At 36.7% G+C, this 18,839-nt stretch overlaps 1 protein-coding gene across 2 annotated transcripts in view; it reads left to right on the top strand.

Moving 5' to 3' along the window:
• LOC149547990 (dynamin-related protein 3B-like) overlaps positions 1-18,839 on the top strand; it is a 113,850-nt gene that overhangs the window by 27,138 nt on the left and 67,873 nt on the right. For both annotated transcript variants that reach the window (XM_089792021.1, XM_089792022.1), the window contains 4 exons: positions 11,972-12,040; positions 12,191-12,250; positions 12,380-12,493; positions 12,732-12,780. In XM_089792021.1, the coding sequence (XP_089648147.1) occupies positions 11,972-12,040; positions 12,191-12,250; positions 12,380-12,493; positions 12,732-12,780 (292 nt within the window). The remainder of the gene's footprint in view (positions 1-11,971; positions 12,041-12,190; positions 12,251-12,379; positions 12,494-12,731; positions 12,781-18,839) is intronic.

The following is an 18,839-nucleotide window of genomic DNA, read 5'->3' on the forward strand; positions in this document are numbered from 1 at the left end:
TTTGTTTGATAATGAGGGATAGTGTGAAATATATGTGTGTTTCTTCATCTTTGTCTAATTGGGCTTCCCAACAAAGAAGTTAGAATCCTTTTTGGACTAGCATCAAATTGCATAGGTGATTTATCTTCTACATTTAGAGCACATAAATAATTGATGATTTTTTAAAGTATATTGTCTCATAAGGTTGTACATAAGAATCTTCATTGTGGTAGACTCTATTACCTAAATAAACAAGGCATTGGTCTTTGGAATCATTGAAATATTATTATTGGATTTATAAAAGTTAGTGATTCTCTTATGTATTTCCTTCTTGCAAGCATCATCTCAGTTATTGCTAGAATCTTATATAAACATTTACTCATCTCTAGCATTCATATTTATTTTGATCAAATTTAAAGATTTTGCCACTAAGAACTCACAAAGTTTAAATTTGCTATAGAAAAGATTTGAACCAAATCATAAGGGCTTAAGGAAGGTTTATACGCTTAGGTTTAGGGAAGCCTAAAGTGTAGGGGAATTGAATCAGAGGATCATTCCTGTTTGATGGCCAAAACTGATCGAGTAATCCAATTGGAGAATTGGTAGAGCTCTTGGATTTCCAATTTGTGATTTTGGGAACCAACTAAATCCTTGCTTTGCAATATCAACTAGGCATAGGAGGGTGCTAGCTTTTGAGGATGCAGGAATGACGTTCACATTGTTAATATTCATCCTAACACCCTATGAAGGCACAATCTAAATGAACATCTCAAATAGAAGTTAAACACATGCAATTTAGGCACATACTAACCTCACTATTCTCACAAATAGAATGTACCAAAAGATATGGACACTAGCTTCATCACTTATCACCATTGAACACTATCTTCCACTCATCTACTCATACATAACATGAAATGGAATCTAATCTAAGTGAGGAGCTGAAGAACCCATGCAACACTTAAAAGCAACATCAAATAAGTCACCATCAAGATCAATAATGAATCATCAATTACTCTGATAGCATTGTAGCAATAATTTGATCAAGTCTCCACTCTTACTGTACTTCTATTACTAGCCAACTCTTCTCTAATGAATTTACTATCTAGCTCTTTTGACCCTTACAAATGAGAAGGGCTTGGCTTTTTATAGGTGTTCAATTATAATTAAGGGCCAGGATTTATTCATACAAACCCTAACTAGGGTTGCTTCCTGTTGATGTTAGTTTTGTGCCACTACATAACATATAGCAATTGAATACTTGACATGGAATATCAAACAGTCAATCCCTTTCTTGAAAAGTAAATACTCATGAAGACATGAGAAAAACTCCAATGTTCCTTACACCTGTGGATACTAACTTAGTTATATTAATGTGATTTGCTGGTTAATCATGTAGGTGGGCTTATGTTATTCATTCAAGGATGTTGGACTTTTGCTGTGGTGGTGATGAATCTAGCATTGCAATGTATACTAGCGCCAAATGATGTTGATGGTGGTGATGGAGAGTATGTCCACCAATGATGCTTCTCCTTTTCTAACTTTCGTCTTAAACGAACTCCAACTACTAAACTACTCACTGCTTTACTTCTACTCCTTTACTTCTACTCCTTTACTTCTCCTTTACATGTTGATGCTTTACTTCTACTCCTCTGAATGGAAAGATTAGCAAATGGATGGGGATCAAATTTGATGAAAGCTTATTAGCGGCTCTACCTCCGTAGATGCAATGATTCAAGGGAAAAAGACTATATTACCACGCAAGGCTTCCTAACTAGTCGCTAGGATGCTAGTGGCCCAGTTTATAGATTCCTATCAAACATCCACTAATATCACCATGCAACTATCCATCTACTCTTACTCTTAACAACTTTCTTGAAATAAAATCTACTTTAACAACTTCAATGAAATTTAAAATAACACCAAGTGTTCTTAATCACCATGTAAGACATGACAATGATAGAGAAGCAATTTTGGTATTATCTTAAGCAACAATTTTCTTCAACCCTTTACAAATGAGAGCAAATGGCCTTGTATAGGGGCCAAAATTACAACCAATGGTAGAGATTAAGAGGCAAAATCAACGATCCAGATTGAATCCCAAAAACCCTAATTAGGGTTGCCACCCCATCGGCCAATGAGAAGATGTCACCTCATCAATGGACCAATGAAGAAAAAAGAAAAGTGCAACCGATGAGAAGGCACCAAAATGGTAGCCAATCAGAATCAGACACCTATCCTATCCAAGAAGAAAGAAGAATTTGCCACTTGGGCTTACATCAAATGATCTAATATAATTCTACCCTTTCGTTTCATCTTCTTAGCCAAAGCAATGAACTTGACTAGCCTGTTGTTGACTTCCTTCATGGGAGGGCAAGGCATGTGCTTCATCTTGAGCTTAGCTGAATTTATCATGTGGCTTGCTGTTTGCAATGTTTTCTCATGATCCTTCTCATATTCTTTCGCACATCCGATAAAAGCATTGAGGGAGGCAAGGGTGCACAAATGCTTCTTCTTGATGGCAATCTTCCCCAACTCATCCAATCTTGATCCAAATTCTATCTCATTGACGTTCTCCTCTTTGATATCTTCAAAATCAAGTGCAACTCCAACATTGCTCATCATGGTTGAAATGGAAGTGTCAGCGCTTGGGATGTGCTGTGCAATCTCATTATGTGTCTCTTCAAGTATCCTCAATCTGATGGTCAAGGCAACAAACCAAGACTCCAGCGTACTTATTCCTCTTTCATCTACCAACTTGGTTCTCTCCAAATATCTCTCTGGTAGCTCGATAAATGCTTGTACCCTGGGAATGGCTAAGTCCTTGACTTGAAGGAAATCCTTCCACTCCCCTTCAAATGTTTTGGATTTGTCTCAAATAGCCACCAATGACTTGAATGTTGAGATAAAGGAAGGCAAAAATTTTGCTCATCTTGAATTATATCACTGGTCCAATCTTTGACTTTACGCAACTGAGCCGATATCTCTTCTATGTTGCTCCCGCTGTCTTGCAGAAGGGCTGCCTGATGCGATTGTTGGATAGGCTGGCAATCTCTCCAATACTTGTTTTTGGCCTACAACTTTACAATCCTCTCATTTGCCTTCTTCAACCATTCTCTAATTGAAACCATGCCTTCTTGGATCTCCTCACATTCCATGTCATCTGTGATTCTTCCCAAGTTATGCTCTACTATCTCATACTCCTGGGCTACAATCTCATACACCACCTTGCTAACCTTTGGTATAGCAATCTGAACTTTTCAGTGACCCTCATCATCGCTCCTGATTACTTTTGCCATCATGTTTGCAATTTGTCTTTGTTTCTCGCTATCTTCCTTTTACGCTAACCCTTGAATGTCTTCAACTGTTCGGACAGTCACCACCTTGCCTTTTGGCATAAGCATTTGCCTTAACCATAGCTCTATCATTTCCTTACCTTTTAGTTTTGATTGATCATGCATTTGCCATCTTCCTTTCATCATCTCATGCCTTAATGATTTTTCTTTCCAATGTAGGGTGGAAATCCCATGGTTCTTGGGATTTCTCCCAGTAGAACAACGGATTCCTCCATGTTCTAGGGATTGTTCCTTGTCATGTTTCAAACTTGAATTCTCCATGCCTAGTTGGGTCAAACCTTGCTCTTTGTGTGCTTCAAACCATTTTTTTTCTACCTTAAACACCTCCTCCCTCCCAGCACTTGGATTAGGCCCTTGGTTGTCAAGAAAATGTAAGGCAAAAATCAGACCTCTGTTGGGATTTTCCCCAAGAGACAGACAAATTTCTCCAAATTCTTGAGATTTTCTCTCATTATCATTGACAACCTTGCCTTGTGAATTTGCTTATCTTGCTCATGTTCAATCTGCCTTAGTTCATTTGGTTTTAAGCACTTCTCTTGTGCCATATTGATCTGGCTATGTGCTCACTTTGGAAGTCTTGATAGAGGGCAGATTCCAGTCCTCCCTTGGGATTACTTTAACTTGGCAAATTTTCATCGAAAAACTATCATGTTGCACTTTTTCTTCACCTTTTTCACCAATCTGCACTTGAAACTCGCTTTTATAGGTGCAGAATTTTTATATCAAATTTTGAAAATCCATCTAAGTCCAAAATTTGCAAATCTATCCTGCCAGATATCGTTCTAAGTTCTAACCATTGAAAAAATGTTGTTGAATTCTGTTTGGCCTAAGGACAAAATTACATGTTCCGGAAAAATCAAGTTTCGCACTGGGTGAAAACAAATCAAATCCCTTTCTTGGCCCGAAGGCGTCCAAGGTATAAAATTACCAAACACTCGCAAAAATTGGCAAGGCTTGGCCAAAAGTGGGTTCTCAAAATTTTTTGGGGGCGATGATGTGAAAACCTCACAACACCACCCTATCATCAAATTGCATGAAGGGACCACCCTGTGTGCCAATAAGAAAGTTACAATGCTTTTTAGAGCCAATGAGAAAAGTCTATGCTCGGCATAATTTGATTAAAACATGTGTAATTGGGATTTTTTGATTGATAGAAGACAATTGGGCACAACCTCAACATCCTTATCTTGTAGACTTAATCAATTGCTTTTGGTAAGGAGAAAATATCTTTTGATACTCAATATTATCAAGCCTCTAATTGTGATTGCATATTCCCAAATTGTTTCATCTTCTCAAATATTCTCCTTTTTTTGTTCTCGGAAATTTTCTTATTGCCATGATTTGAAGTTGGTTGTAATTGCAAACTTGAAACTTGAACTTTGTAAAATGATGAAGTCCTTCATGTAGCTTGGACCCTTTCAAAGAAAACTTGGATTCCAGAGGAAATTCAAGTTGATGAAATTTTTCTCACTTGTACATTTGCTTTCTTGAATTCCATCTTGATCTTGACTTGAATTTGCACTTTGATAGTTTGACTTCGCTCTTTCGAAGTTGAAGAAACCGTCCAATTTGTTGGCGTGATGATGGAGGATTTTGCACCCATCCATGATTTGGATACCTTCCCTCCTTCGTCCTTTCCTCACTTGAAGTCTTAAACTTGGCCTTGCCATCACATCTTTTCTCTCCAGGCCTTCCCTTGGACAATCCTTTTGCATAAAAAAGGAGAAAAATGCATTAAGTTCTTAAAATTGGTAAGGAAACATGAAGGAAATCTGAAAGTTTCCATGAAATTGCATTGCATCAACATCAAACAAGGAGGTAAATATGTATTTTCTCAAGTTCAAGATCTTTCTTCTTGCTAATTTTGGAATGAAATCATGTTAAAATCTGGAAATAAATGAGTTTTGCAACATACCATGCCCAGATTTTATTTTCTCACGCTCATCTCTAATTTTTAAGGAAATCTTCCCTTTTAGCCCAAAATTGCTGCTTTTTGGATTAAAAATTGCGGCCTTTTTTGGGATGAAACTTGCTCCCTAACAAAAGAGAAAAGCTTGCTTGAGTTTTCTGTGAAATGAGTTGATTTAGAACTTTTTATTTAGGTGACTTGGGGATTGAAAAGATGTGTCTAAGGAGGGGCCGACTTGAGCTTTTAGGGACCAATAAAATAAATAACTTTGAATCTTTTTACCTCCTAGACAAGCCGACTTGAGCATTAATGGGCCAGTAAAATAATTAAAAAAATAAATCTTTGCACCTCCTTCACAGGTGGATTTGATCAAGGGAGAAAAAGTGCATCATATTGGTTTAATTAAAATCAATATTTGCGCCCCTCTTTTTCTTATTTGTACCAGCCTTATTCTTGGGTGTATTTAGAGGTCGCAAGGGATTAAAATCCCAAGAAGAGAGCGGAATTCACCCTCTCCTTGGGACAAATTTTATGATTTTTTCATGCAACTTTCTCTACTCCCTTGTCTTCTTCACTTTGTTTGTTTTGCTTCCTTCTTTGATTTTGGGTTGAAATTTGGAGTATTAATGGGCCAATTTGTTTCCTTTTCAGTCTTCATTATCCATCTTGCTTGTCAAAGCATGGTTTCCATATGCATTTAACCTCCTTGTTCTTCTCCACACAACTTTAGGGCCAAAGACATGTTTAAAAGAAACTCCATACATGGCGGAAGTCAGGTCCTATTGGGATTTGTCCAAAGAGATAAGCAGATTCTTCCATATCCTTGGGATTTTTTCCAAGAGACAGGCAGATTCCTCCTTGTCCTTGGGATTTTTCCGAAGACAGGTGGATTTTGCCATGCCCTTGGGATTTTTAGCAACACTTAATCATTTTTTTTGTTTTTCAAAACATACCAATTTCAGAATCTCAAGCTCTATCATTTCCTTACCTTTTAGTTTTGATTGATCATGCATTTGCCATCTTCCTTTCATCACCTCATGCCTTAATGATTTTGCTTTCCAATGTAGGGTGGAAATCCCATTGTTCTTGGGATTTCTCCCAGTAGAACAGCGGATTCCTCCATGTTCTAGGGATTGTTCCTTGTCATGTTTCAAACTTGAATTCTCCATGCCCAGTTGGGTCAAACCTTGCTCTTTGTGTGCTTCAAACCATTTTTTTTCTACCTTAAACTCCTCCTCCCTCCCAGCACTTGGATTAGGCCCTTGGTTGTCAAGAAAATGTAAGACAAAAATCAGACCTCTGTTGGGATTTTCCCCAAGAGACAGGCAAATTTCTCCAAATTGTTGAGATTTTTCTCTCATTATCATTGACAACCTTGCCTTGTGAATTTGCTTATCTTGCTCATGTTCAATCTGCCTTAGTTCATTTGGTTTCAAGCACATCTCTTGTGCCATATTGATCTGGCTATGTGCTCACTTTGGAAGTCTTGATAGAGGGCAGATTCCAGTCCTCCCTTGGGATTACTTTAACTTGGCAAATTTTCATCGACAAACTATCATGTTGCACTTTTTCTTCACCTTTTTCACCAATCTGCACTTGAAACTCGCTTTTATAGGTGCAGAATTTTGAGGGTTGTTGGGATTAGAAATCTGACATGGTCAGATTCCAACCTAGTGTTAGGATTTCTCATTTGCAAGTTGAATCCCCAATTTCACAACTCAGTTTTTTAAGCTTGGAGGGTGATGGAACACTAAACTTTGGGGCATCCAATTTGTGTGAGGGTTATGATGTTTGCAAAAAGTGGGAAGCATATATTTTCATCTGCTGGTTGTAAGAGGAATGTTGCTGTATGGAAATGTGATGATAGTAGAGGATCTGAAGCAGCTGCATCTGTTCTTTCAATGGAACAACTAGCTGTTGCCTTGGACTGCAAAATTTTTGGAGATGAAGATTTTGATATGAAATCTGATGCAATAGTCACATTTGACAATAAACATTATAACATACTTGCATGGCCTGTCAGTATTCTCCCTGATTGTAAGAGAGTGGTGTTCAATACTACAAAGGTTGCTGTACAAAGATCTCAAGTGAATATGACACCTGTTGGCAGATTTGCTTGTAAGAAAATGTTGCCTCATATGAAGATGACTCCATCACTTATATGGGTTTGATAGAGCAGATAAATACTACAAGGGACAATACTGATCGTTTGTGGTACATGATGAGTGGAAATTGGTGATGATGAGCCACTCATAAAATATGGAGGCATATCAAATCTTTCCATTAAGTTAGCAGGACCTGCATTTTATATTCTTGTGAATGGTGAGGAACTTAGTTCGGAATAAATGCCTTTGTTCATTCAGACACTGGAGAGGTATTGATAATAGTGAATACTGTATCTGGAATGACTCCTTCAATTATGCTAATACAGCAGGCACTTACTGAGGATCCGCCTGTGTATCCTAAATTTTTTTTAGGAACATTAGGGTTCAAAGGATTATAGTTATCCTCGCCCTTTGTGTTTGAAAGAAAGAACATAAGAATCATGTTATAAAGGAGCCATGGTGTTCATCGATCAGCTAGTTGAAATGGTGCTTTTGTAGTTTACTACATGACAGGCATCTGAACATTATTTTAAAATCTATTATCATCTCTTATTGCCGCAGGAAGAGTCTGAATTGTTTTATGTCACTTGGTAATTAAAGTTTTATTTTCGTCTTGTCTTTGATTGCAGATATGGAATATGTATCAGGTGTTGGATCAAATGCAAGGAGGAGCTGGCGGAAGACTTGAAAAGTATTATATGTGGAAGATTTTCGAGCATAGTTTGGAGAACATATGGAGAATTCCACGCGGATTAATATTCATGAGTCGGAATTGCACAAAGAAGGCGCCCACGTTTAAGTCAGAGTATGATGTTTGCATGGAACAATAGTGATCAAATCGGGATACACATGGAAGGATGAGCAAGCCAAAAGTCTAGAGATACGCTCACGGGATTGGAGAAAATAGTCCCTAGTTTTATATGCAATGGAATACATTAGCCATCGATTTAATGCTTTGTATTATTCGCATCATAAATATTGATTAGTTAGTTCTAAAGAGGTGCAACGTTTGATTAAAAAACCAATACCTCTTCACATTTTATAAATAGGAGATGTAAGACTCAAAACAGAGGGAGGAGAATAGGATATTCAGATGCATTCTTATTTTTCTTAAAAAAAATTTTCTACCCTGTGTCTTATGAAATATTATATTTTCTCATCGGCAAAGGAGTAACCTATTGAACCAAGCCTGTGGATGGTGGATTTTTGAGTCAATTTCATTCGGTCCTGATATATTTGTTGTGGATAGATCATCCTTAGGGAGTGTCTCTACTTATAATTTTTCCGACATAATCTGTATGCGCATTTATTTCTATTTGCATTAGAGTTTAACTTATTATTAAATTGTGTCCTTTATAAATGTCTTTTATTTATTTTTTATAAATATTTTAATATTCAGATAATTGGACGAGATCATTATCGCATTTTAAATTCGATAAACATAAATATTGTGAAATATTTTATTTGTTTCCATATTTATGTCTAATTTGTCTCTGTAAGAGTTAAAGTGCATTTTAGAGTTATTTAAAATTGCATTCAAATAATTGATCCATCGCATCTGATTATCAAATTTGTTTATAATTCAAATATATTAGATTTTATAAAGTTGTACGTTTCAATTGATAATTTTGACTCTATTGCCCATCTAATTAAGCACTGGTCTTTTGCTCTTAATTTATAATCCATATGTTGGCAAATGTTTTACTTCTTGCCTTTGAGGAATAAATATATTCGTCTGTTACATTAATCTATATTTATACTTTATTTAAAACATTATTTCAATCATTAGCTTTTGTTCTTAGTTCATAAATCGCAAGTTTAAAGTTTTCCTTTTGCCATTTGGAAAACTTTTATTGTGTTCGTGTTCTAATCGATCTGTTTTAAGTGTCTTGGATTTAAGTGTTTCGTCCAGGATTAGGTACACCCGCCTCGGTTTTGCAGAGCTGGAAGTGCAGGGAACTCGGACCGTATTATCCAGTTCCGTCAAGTTGGCCTTAACCGGTTGGATATCCCAGCATCGAGTAGGCAAGGCTCGTAGGATTCCAATCTGTGGTTTTAGGAACCAACAGAGGGTAGGAAGATTTTACATAAAATATAACATTTAAGTTACATTTACTAATATTTATATTTATATAAATAATGTCAGGATGTTGGAGATAGGGTTCAGCTTCATAAGAGTTATAATAAAGATTTTAGATTTTTGGAGTTTTCAAAAAATTCCAAACCTATCAAAATTCCAGAATTCAGCATGCCTTCAGCATTGCTACCTCCTAAAACCCTTCATGACTGTCTGAGATGAAATTGAAACTAGGACAAGGATTTTCTAATGATTCTAACCCATTTCCTCACAAATCACTTGGTTTTGACACTATTGTCTAATAGACTTAGCCTAATTCTAGACAGACTTGACTACCCCAACAGGCCAAAATTGCTCAAATTTACCTCTCAGACTTGGAGATTTGAAAATTGCAACCAAGACAACTTAAGTTCACTATTTCTACTACTAAAACAAAAATAGGGGGTCTCATTTGCAATGGGGTGATTCTGTGAAATCCCCACAACAACAAACAAATAGTGAAAAAGCATACAAGACATTGTGCTACCCACTTTGAATGCATTATCCTCGAAGCTTAAGACGAGGAAAACTTGGAGAAAATGTTGGTGGTTTGCCATGTGGCATCTTCAAGTTGAAGTTCCTTCCGTCGAAGTAAGAAATCTTCAATGAAATGATTGTGAGGCCTTAATGTGTTTGTCTGAAAGAGCTCAGGTTCGAAAAAAAATGGATCCTTCTTCATCCAATGCAATTATTGTTGTCAAAAGGCAAGCATTAGTTGCAATCACTTTCTTCAGCCAAGAGACATGAGAATTGGGAGATCTAAGAAAAACATGAGAGTGCCAACTTGTATGCCACTTTACTAGTGTATTGGATCACTTGATTGGGACAATAAATTTTTTGAACCAACTTATCACCACTCTTGTTCCTTAACGAACGCTGAGGACTGGAGATGTGAAAAGTAAAATCAACAATGTCAAAGATCTGCTTTGACCTATGTTGATCCACTTGCTGTTTCATGCAATTCTTGGCCATGGAAAAGGAAACTTTCTCATTTGAGGTCTCTTTCTTATCGTTCACAACCTTCTTACTGTTCCTAGCATCCCTGGGTCCTTGCTTAATTATTTAGAGGTTGGAGGAAAATAAAACAACTCATGTAAAATGCAAGAGGAGTTTGGGAAACTTGGAGTATTTGAGGTTTGTAAAATTCACTACAGCTATGAAATGGATGAGGCATTTTTTCACTTGTAAAACACCTTGCTCACATTAGTAATCTGATCAAAAAGAGCATTCCATAATCCTAAGGATTTTGAAGGTAAAAAGGAAGCTGCACTATAAATGATCTGTTCCCAGAATAGGTATGCCGGAAATTTGGAATTACTATACTAAGAGAATGCCATTTCTGGTATTTTTCAATGGCTTCTTGAATTCCATCTTGCTGCCATGCAGGCACTCAACCCTTTCTTTTACTTCTGCTCCCTCCTTGCCTTTGCCCTTGTGACTCCCACACTTAGTTGTTTGGCTCAATGCTTCAAGTTCACACAAGATAGATGTGCTTATATTGCAAGCTACCCCTCAAAAATTTTCTTTTTGTACCTCTATATTATTAGAACTAATGTTCGTAATGAACAGATATTGGCAGAGTTCGTCAACTTATACTTGATCTCAGTAGATGAAAAATTTCTGAGTTGGCAAAGCTCAGGAACTTGGAAAATACTTAATTTTTTGGAAATAAAACATTAGATTTATGCAAAATAAAGCTATAAAATGTATCAAGTGAATTTGATTGTGGTTTTGGGCAGCACACACCATATCCATAATTTTTAAAAGGTAAAAAACAATGCTTTAAAGCCAAAATCAGCATTCTTTGGACTGTTTTATTAACAGTTTTAATATGCAGGATGAGTCAAGGGCTTGTAATCATCAATTAGCTTACTGGCATTCACTTGAAAACTTTTCAAAAAAAGTCAAAAGCTAACCATAAAACTCCACAAGTTAACTCTAGAAAAGAAATCTCCAAAGTCTGTAAACTATGGATGTTTGGATTAATTGAATTGTTGGCGTGAAGACAAACCTATCATATGCATGTGTAAAAGAACATATTATTTTGCATGCTTTTTTAAGCATTTTGGATTCTATGACTGGGTAAAAACTATGACATACTAAAATGTCATATTTTCACATTAGTTGTTCTGTTGGTTACTGCTTATATTGATTTTACTGTTCTTGAGTTCTGTTTTTCCCGTCATGATACAAGGTCATCAAAGAAAGTGTTACAATTCATTCACTCAGGATAGCACTTTGCCAATGGATTTATATTGTTTGTAGCTATGAAATTGTGGGTTTTGTTGAGCAATAATTCAGTTCAAGGATCTCTTGTCATAAGTAACACTCTGCATTCATATACTAGGTCTACATTTTTGTAATGGAGATGATGAAGATTCTTGGTTCTTTGAGAGTATTTAAAATTGTGGATTGTCACTGTAAATATTGTATGCAGATTCAAGGCAATTCCACTGACTTAGGAATGCTTATTAGCAGTTAACTAGTTTCTGGTGGCTTGAAACAGGACATTAATGCAAACAGAAGTATCCGAGATGCACTTGTTTATGAGGAAAACTTTTTCCGCAGTCGTCCGGTATGTTTTTTTAGGGATTTGAAGAAGAAATATGGATGTATAAATTCTACATTTTATAGTTGAACTAACGTTTCTTTACTTGCACAAACATGAAAATGCATCATTTGTCTTTTTCTTTGTGATTTGTATTCATTCCCTGCATCTATGTAGGTTTACCATAGTTTAGCTGATCGCTGTGGTGTTCCCCAACTAGCAAAGAAGTTGAATCAGGTGAATGTTACTGTTTCAACTTTGGTAACAATACTTTCCCAGTTTTCTGTGTGTGGAACACTTGTGATCCTTATCAAAAAGTAGTTAAATATGCTCAATGATATTCAAGTTCTAACTATTCTATTTCAGATACTAGTGCACCATATCAGGGCTATCTTGCCAGAATTAAAAGCCCGAATAAATGTCCAAATGGTTAGTGTGGTGAAGGAGCTTTCCACCTATGGCGAGATCATAGATTCTAAAGTATGTGCACTGAAACTAGAGTATGGTTTATTTGGGAGAAACTTGACTCTAGTCTATATCTGTTTCCACCTTTTGGGAAGGTTATTTAACAAGAAACACTTTTCTCAAAACATAAAATCATGCCATTCTTTCCTTGTAGTTTAATTGTTGTTGAATTGCTCAGCCTTGTGGAAACTGTATTCTTACTGACATAACATTTATTTACCTGCTTTACATTCTTGTATTTGGCGTTTATCAGGATGGCAAAGGAGCTTTGTTGCTAAGCATTCTTACAAAGTACACAGATGGTAATATCCTGGTGTCCTTAGTATTTGCATTCAGAATATGCTATACACTTTACACCATTTGCTTTTTTTGTTTAGAATTGGGTTTGTTCTAAGTTCTTGTCGCTAGATGAAGAGGCCTGATTCCGTGTATGAAAATATCAGTCATTGTTCCCCACTCAATAAAGCATTTTAGTCCATTATGCTCATGAACTTGAATCTATATGATACTGTTCTTGAGTCTGCTGAACCTGATTTATCCACACATGAATGGTTTATCACCTAGGCAAGTAGCTTGGATATTGATGTTCAAAGGTTGAAAATGATTATCACTTTGAACGGCTATAGACCATATAAATTGTGATGGATCCAACATTGCATTTGACTGGTATCAGATCAGCATCAATCTTTGAAGGAAAAGCATAGATGGTTGAAAAAACACTGTTTATGTTTCTGAAACGAATTTATGATCATCTTTTTCCAATCTGGTTGAATGAAAGCATGTCTAGAACACCAAAGAGTTATTTTGGCTGAACATTTAAAGACCTTTGTGCATCACCATAAGGGATCATCTGTTTGTTTTGGCTACAACCACTCTCATAGCATAGATCTAAACATCTCATGTATCTAGTAGTTAACTGTATTTCCCTCCAAATCTGGGATCAATTATAGTTGTAGCAATAATTTCTCAGTGTTGTCTTCTATTTTTTTTCAATGGATTGGTTTGTAATCTGTCTCACTAGGTGCTGCTAAGCGTATTTATGGAACCTTCATGTGTTCATGGGAAACACTTGATTGCATGTTAAACACAAGAAAATTGGATCTAAAGTTATATTTCCGAGACTCGCCAAGCCTCGATGAGTCCCAAGCTAGATAAGATAAGATAAATTTATTTATGTCCAACAAGAGACCACAAAATATTCAAAGGGAGACAATTGTAGAAAGGCACAATCCTGTAATCTCTACTCCTGAACCCCCTGAAACTGCTAATAATACCAAAGACCACTCTAGGAAAGGAAAGTTCTTGAAGAAATAAAAAATTATGCTGTACCTAAGGGCACATTTAGAGAAAGCAAGAAGTCTAAAGGTCACTCAAATTATGTCGCTCTAATGAGTGAACTTATTAAGCCTGAACGTACAAAAACTAAGAAGCACGGAAACACCAAGTTTGGAAAGATGCCATGGTTGAAGAGTATCAATCCATTCTGAAAAATGATGTTTGGGACATTGCACCCAGGCCTTAAAAGATATCAGTAGTCTTTTCCAAATGGCTATTTGAAATCAAACACGCATAAAATGGAAGTATTGGAAAATACAAAGTGGGATTTGTTGCCAGAGGCTTCTTCCAAAAGGCTGGAATTGATTATGTGGAAACATTTGCTCCAGTTGCTAGATAACATGTCAGTAAGGACCATAATTGCTATTGCCACCTCAAAAGGATGGAAAATACATTATATGGATTTAAGCACTGCATTCTTGAATGGTATTATAGATGAAGAAGTATATCTATAGCAACCTAAACGGTTTAGTATCCATGAAATCACTTTTCATATCTACACATTGAAAAAGGCTCTGTATGGCCTCAAACAAGCCCCTAGAGCTTGATATGAAATTATAGACAGGTATCTTACCAAGTTGGGCTTCTCCAAAAATGAAGTAGATCCTAACCTCTACTTTAATGTAACAAATGGTGATATGTTAATCCTAGTTCTTTATGTTGATGATTTACTAATCATAGGTGAGGATCATCTCATTATGAAATGCAAACAAGATGTTGCTTCCGAATTAGCGTCTCCTGCACTATTTCTTGGTACTAGAAGTATGGCAAGAAGAGAATTGCATTATCCTAAACCAAGGTAAATACACTATTGATATTTTAAATAGATTTGGATAGATGGACTACAAACCTATGTCTACACCCATGGAAACAAATCTACATAAGCTAAAGATACAACCTCCCATGGAAACAAATCTACTTAAGCTAAAAGATACAATCTTTGAGATAGAATTAGCTGATCCTGTTCTCTATCATCAGATAATTGGATCCCTAGTGTATTTGTTGAATACAAGGCTTGACATTTGTTATGCTACAAATACTCTCAATTAGTTCATGTGTGAAACTAGAAAACTACATCTTGTAGCAACAAAATGTATAGTGAGATATCTATGTGGAATGATTGGTCTTGGATTAAAATATGATAATTTTGATATACATCTCCATGGATATTCAGGCTCAGATTGGGTGGTTAGTGTCGTTGATCGTAAAAGTAGCACAAGATGTTTTAGCTTAGGTACTTTCATGATATCTTGGTTCAGTAGAAATCAATCTTCAGTTGTACAAAATTCTGTAGAAGTTGAGTACATTGTAGTGTCCATGGGAGCTCGTGAAGCAATTTGGTCGAGGAAATTAGTGGTAGGATTGATTGGACAATCCATGGACCCCACTATTATACACTGTGACAACCAGGGTTGAATAAAACTCTCAGTAAATCCAATATTTCACAATAGATCAAAACACATTGAGATGCCCTACCGCTATATCAGGGATACAATGGAAAGAAATGTGATACGATTTAGATACATTAGCACAAATGAGAAAACTACCAACATCCTTACCAAGGTACTCTCAAAATTGAAGGTGGATCACTTCAAAGGTAAACTTGGTATGATTAAAATGTAATTATATTTTCTGAGGCCGAGTCTTAGTTATGTTTTAAATTAAAAGATGTGTATATTCCTTCTTTATCATGCGAGTTACTACACAAGTATGTAGATGAAAGGTGACGATCTCCCATTGATGTTTGATTGTAGTTACTATTCTAAGGTGCGATCTTAACAATGGTTTAACCTGCTATCATGATAGATTCATTTAGTTGAAGTCCTCGGAGATCATGATAGTATATTTCTTATGTAACTTTTGAGGTTACATTATTGAGATATGGCATGATGTATACTATGAGATGCAATAGTGGAGACCATGTGCAAACATTTTTCTTGGTAGGCATCATGAGACTTTAATGCCAATACACATACCAAAGAAAATATAAGTATGATGAATATCTTATAGTTATCAATGATATTCTTGTATATACTTGTAATGTCCCTTTCTTGGGGACATTAGAAATATTAAGGGGGGTCATCACTATAATATTAAATTGACTATGAGAGCTGAAACGCCATTAATTAAAAGTCAAATTAATATTCCAAGTGGACAAAAGAGGACGTGGAAAGATAAGACGAAACCCAAAAAAGAAGTCGAAGGGTCATCATTGCGAGAATAAAAGGAGATGAGGCTCTATCCTTTGTTATGCTTGATTTTTCTATTCAGTTCAGTTTTCTCTCTTGGAGAGTTTCAGAAAGCTTCAGCTTTCAGCCCGTGTGAGGACGTAGCCCCTCGTGCAGGCAGGTAGTGGACGCAAACCCATTGCCCGTGGAGATATCATTACAGGTGTCTCATTGAGCTTACAAGTTCTTATCCTCTCATTCCAATCCGATTGTTGAATTCTGTATTTAGGATTGGTTTTCTATGTATTGGTTATTGTATTGCTATTGTATAATACAATAACGTTTAGTTGCCGGGTGTTATATTGCGGTTGTAAAAGACAATATCATTGTTTAAGGATTTATAAGAGTTTCTGGTTTTATCATACCAGTTTGTAATTCATGGTTGCATGTTGATATTCTGAATGTTATTGCAAAATAACGGGTCATATTTAAGAATCTTCTGGTTTGTTATAGCATTGTGTCTCAATTTTGTGTACACCCGAATCTAAATGTTATATCTGAGGAAAGTGAATTAATTGGAAAATTCTACTAGTTTTTCGAATGTGCTGTAAATTGTCCACAAGGTTTTATTTCTAAGTGTATTGTTAAGGGAAATCCAACAAATATCTTATTCGGGATATTATAGTGGTATCAGAGCTTGAGATCCTGCCATCTTGTGGAAGTTTATTCAGAAAGAAGAATCCTTTGAAGTTACAGGTTTGTGAATGTTTTATAAAGTGGAGGAGGACCATCTTGGCTGGCTTGAGAAGGGAGATTTAGAAATGCATCTAGCTAGGATCATCCTGTAGGAGCACTTGTGACTGGGATTCGTCAACTTGGGCTTTCTGGTTGGCAACAAAAGGAGTGTATAGCAATTGAAAATGAGTTGCAAACTTGGCAAAAGATGGAAATTACTGAAACAGAAGGAAAGGAGGTTGGTATCGCTATTTGGGCATTGAGACTCAAAGCTACATTGGACAGAGCACGAAGACTTGCAGAAGCCTATTCAGATTCTCTTCTACAACTTTTTCCGCAAAGAGTCCAGAAACTAGGAAATGGATTCGGAATCCCAGATAACACTGTGAGAACATACATAGAAGCTGAAATTCGTGCAATCATTAATATTGAAGTGCCTTTGAGATGGCATTTTTCAGGTTGAATGAATTCAAATTTTTTCTTCCTGTACAATACTGAACATGTGAAATTTCCTCTGAGGTCCCAAAATTTGAGGGCAGTCACAGCAAACGTGAGCCTTCTCAGTAATCACGAATTTCCCATCCTTCCCCACAAGGTCACTCCAAGAAAGGCGTCGTGAATACCCAGACTGCGATTGCGTAGGTAAATCCGCGAGCTCCATCAGTATTTGTAGAGACCACGGCCAGTGACCAACTCTCACTCACGGGTTGAGTTTGCGGCCCTTTTTTATTTGCACGTGGATTGGAAAAGTTTACAGAGGAGGGTTGGCTTTCACGTCCACATAGCAAGGAGTGAGATTTGACGAGAGGAAAGGAATTCCATAGCAGACTGCAATTCGCCCATCAAAGTAATTGATTCCGATGACTTGAGTCGCAATTCCACTAGAGGAAACACATCCAAGGTTGTATGTTGGAGAAAGCTTGAAGGGAGAGCGCGACAACAGAAGCAACGGGTTTTCTGGACAAAGGACCACCTTATCAACTTCCGGGCGACTTCTTTCCTTAATGCATTTGTGAAGTTCTAACAATACACATGGAGCCACTTCTATTACAACTGTTGTCGATATCAGCACAGTTGAGTTCGTGCCCGAGAAGGTAGACATGTGATTCTAAAAACGTTACAAGTCCACCAGTTCAGCTCTTGCAGGATTCGAAACAAGAGAGACAACGAAACGTTCGATGAGTTGTTGGGGCATTACAAACAACGCCAAGGGATATCCATGCAAAACAAAAAGAAAACTTTTTGGACTATAGCAGAAGACCAAAATTATGTGTCGACTAAGGAATCAGACAAAATTGCTGGAAACCAAGATTGAGGACGTTAAAATTCTGCCTTCCACCATACTCGTTATAAGGAAATCTATGTGCCAGAAGGTTTAGTATGATGTGTCAAACCTGTTTAGCTGAAATCGAAGGCACTTGTAAGTTCTGAATGAAAATGACACCCATTTGGTCATTACTCGGATACCTCTTGACAGAGTAACGTGAGTTTTGGTATGCAGACTGTCATGGGCAGGGTTGAACTGTTTTCTGGGGACAGTTATGGTAAATAAGCTTAGAGGCACATAGAGCAACATAACTGGTATTCACAGAAAGAAAAATAATATAGAGAATTTTCTATTCGAAGTAGAAGAATAAGCGACTATTATGGTCTTGGACTGAAGATTTTTGGGGATCTCAAAACAATACTAAGAATGACCCTTCAATAGTAGGATTTTCATTAGGCACACCAGGAGGAAATTCCTCAAATTGTCGACTGGATAGTTTTGGACACGGCAAACTAAGTAGTAAGAGGTTTCGTCTTCCAGAGCCACTTGAAGGTCACTGCTATCATTGAAGTTCCCACTGAGAGGTTCCTGAATTTTCTCAAAGAAGGTACTGAGTATTTTCTAGGAAGATACGGAAGCTCAAGTTGCTCCCATTATTAAGCTTGAAGAAGTTGCAGTTACTACAGGAGAAGAAAATGAAGATGTTTTGCTTGACATGAAAGCTAAGATTTATAGATTTGATAAGGATGAGAATCAATGGAAGGAAAGGGGAGTAGGAGCTGTGAAGTTTTTGAAGCACAAGGATACTGGAAAAGTTAGATTGGTTATGAGACAGGCAAAGACTTTGAAAATCAGT

This window comes from Cupressus sempervirens, chromosome 7 (assembly GCF_028749045.1).
Source record: "Cupressus sempervirens isolate cs-2001-9-10 chromosome 7, ASM2874904v1, whole genome shotgun sequence".
NCBI lineage: Eukaryota > Viridiplantae > Streptophyta > Pinopsida > Cupressales > Cupressaceae > Cupressus > Cupressus sempervirens.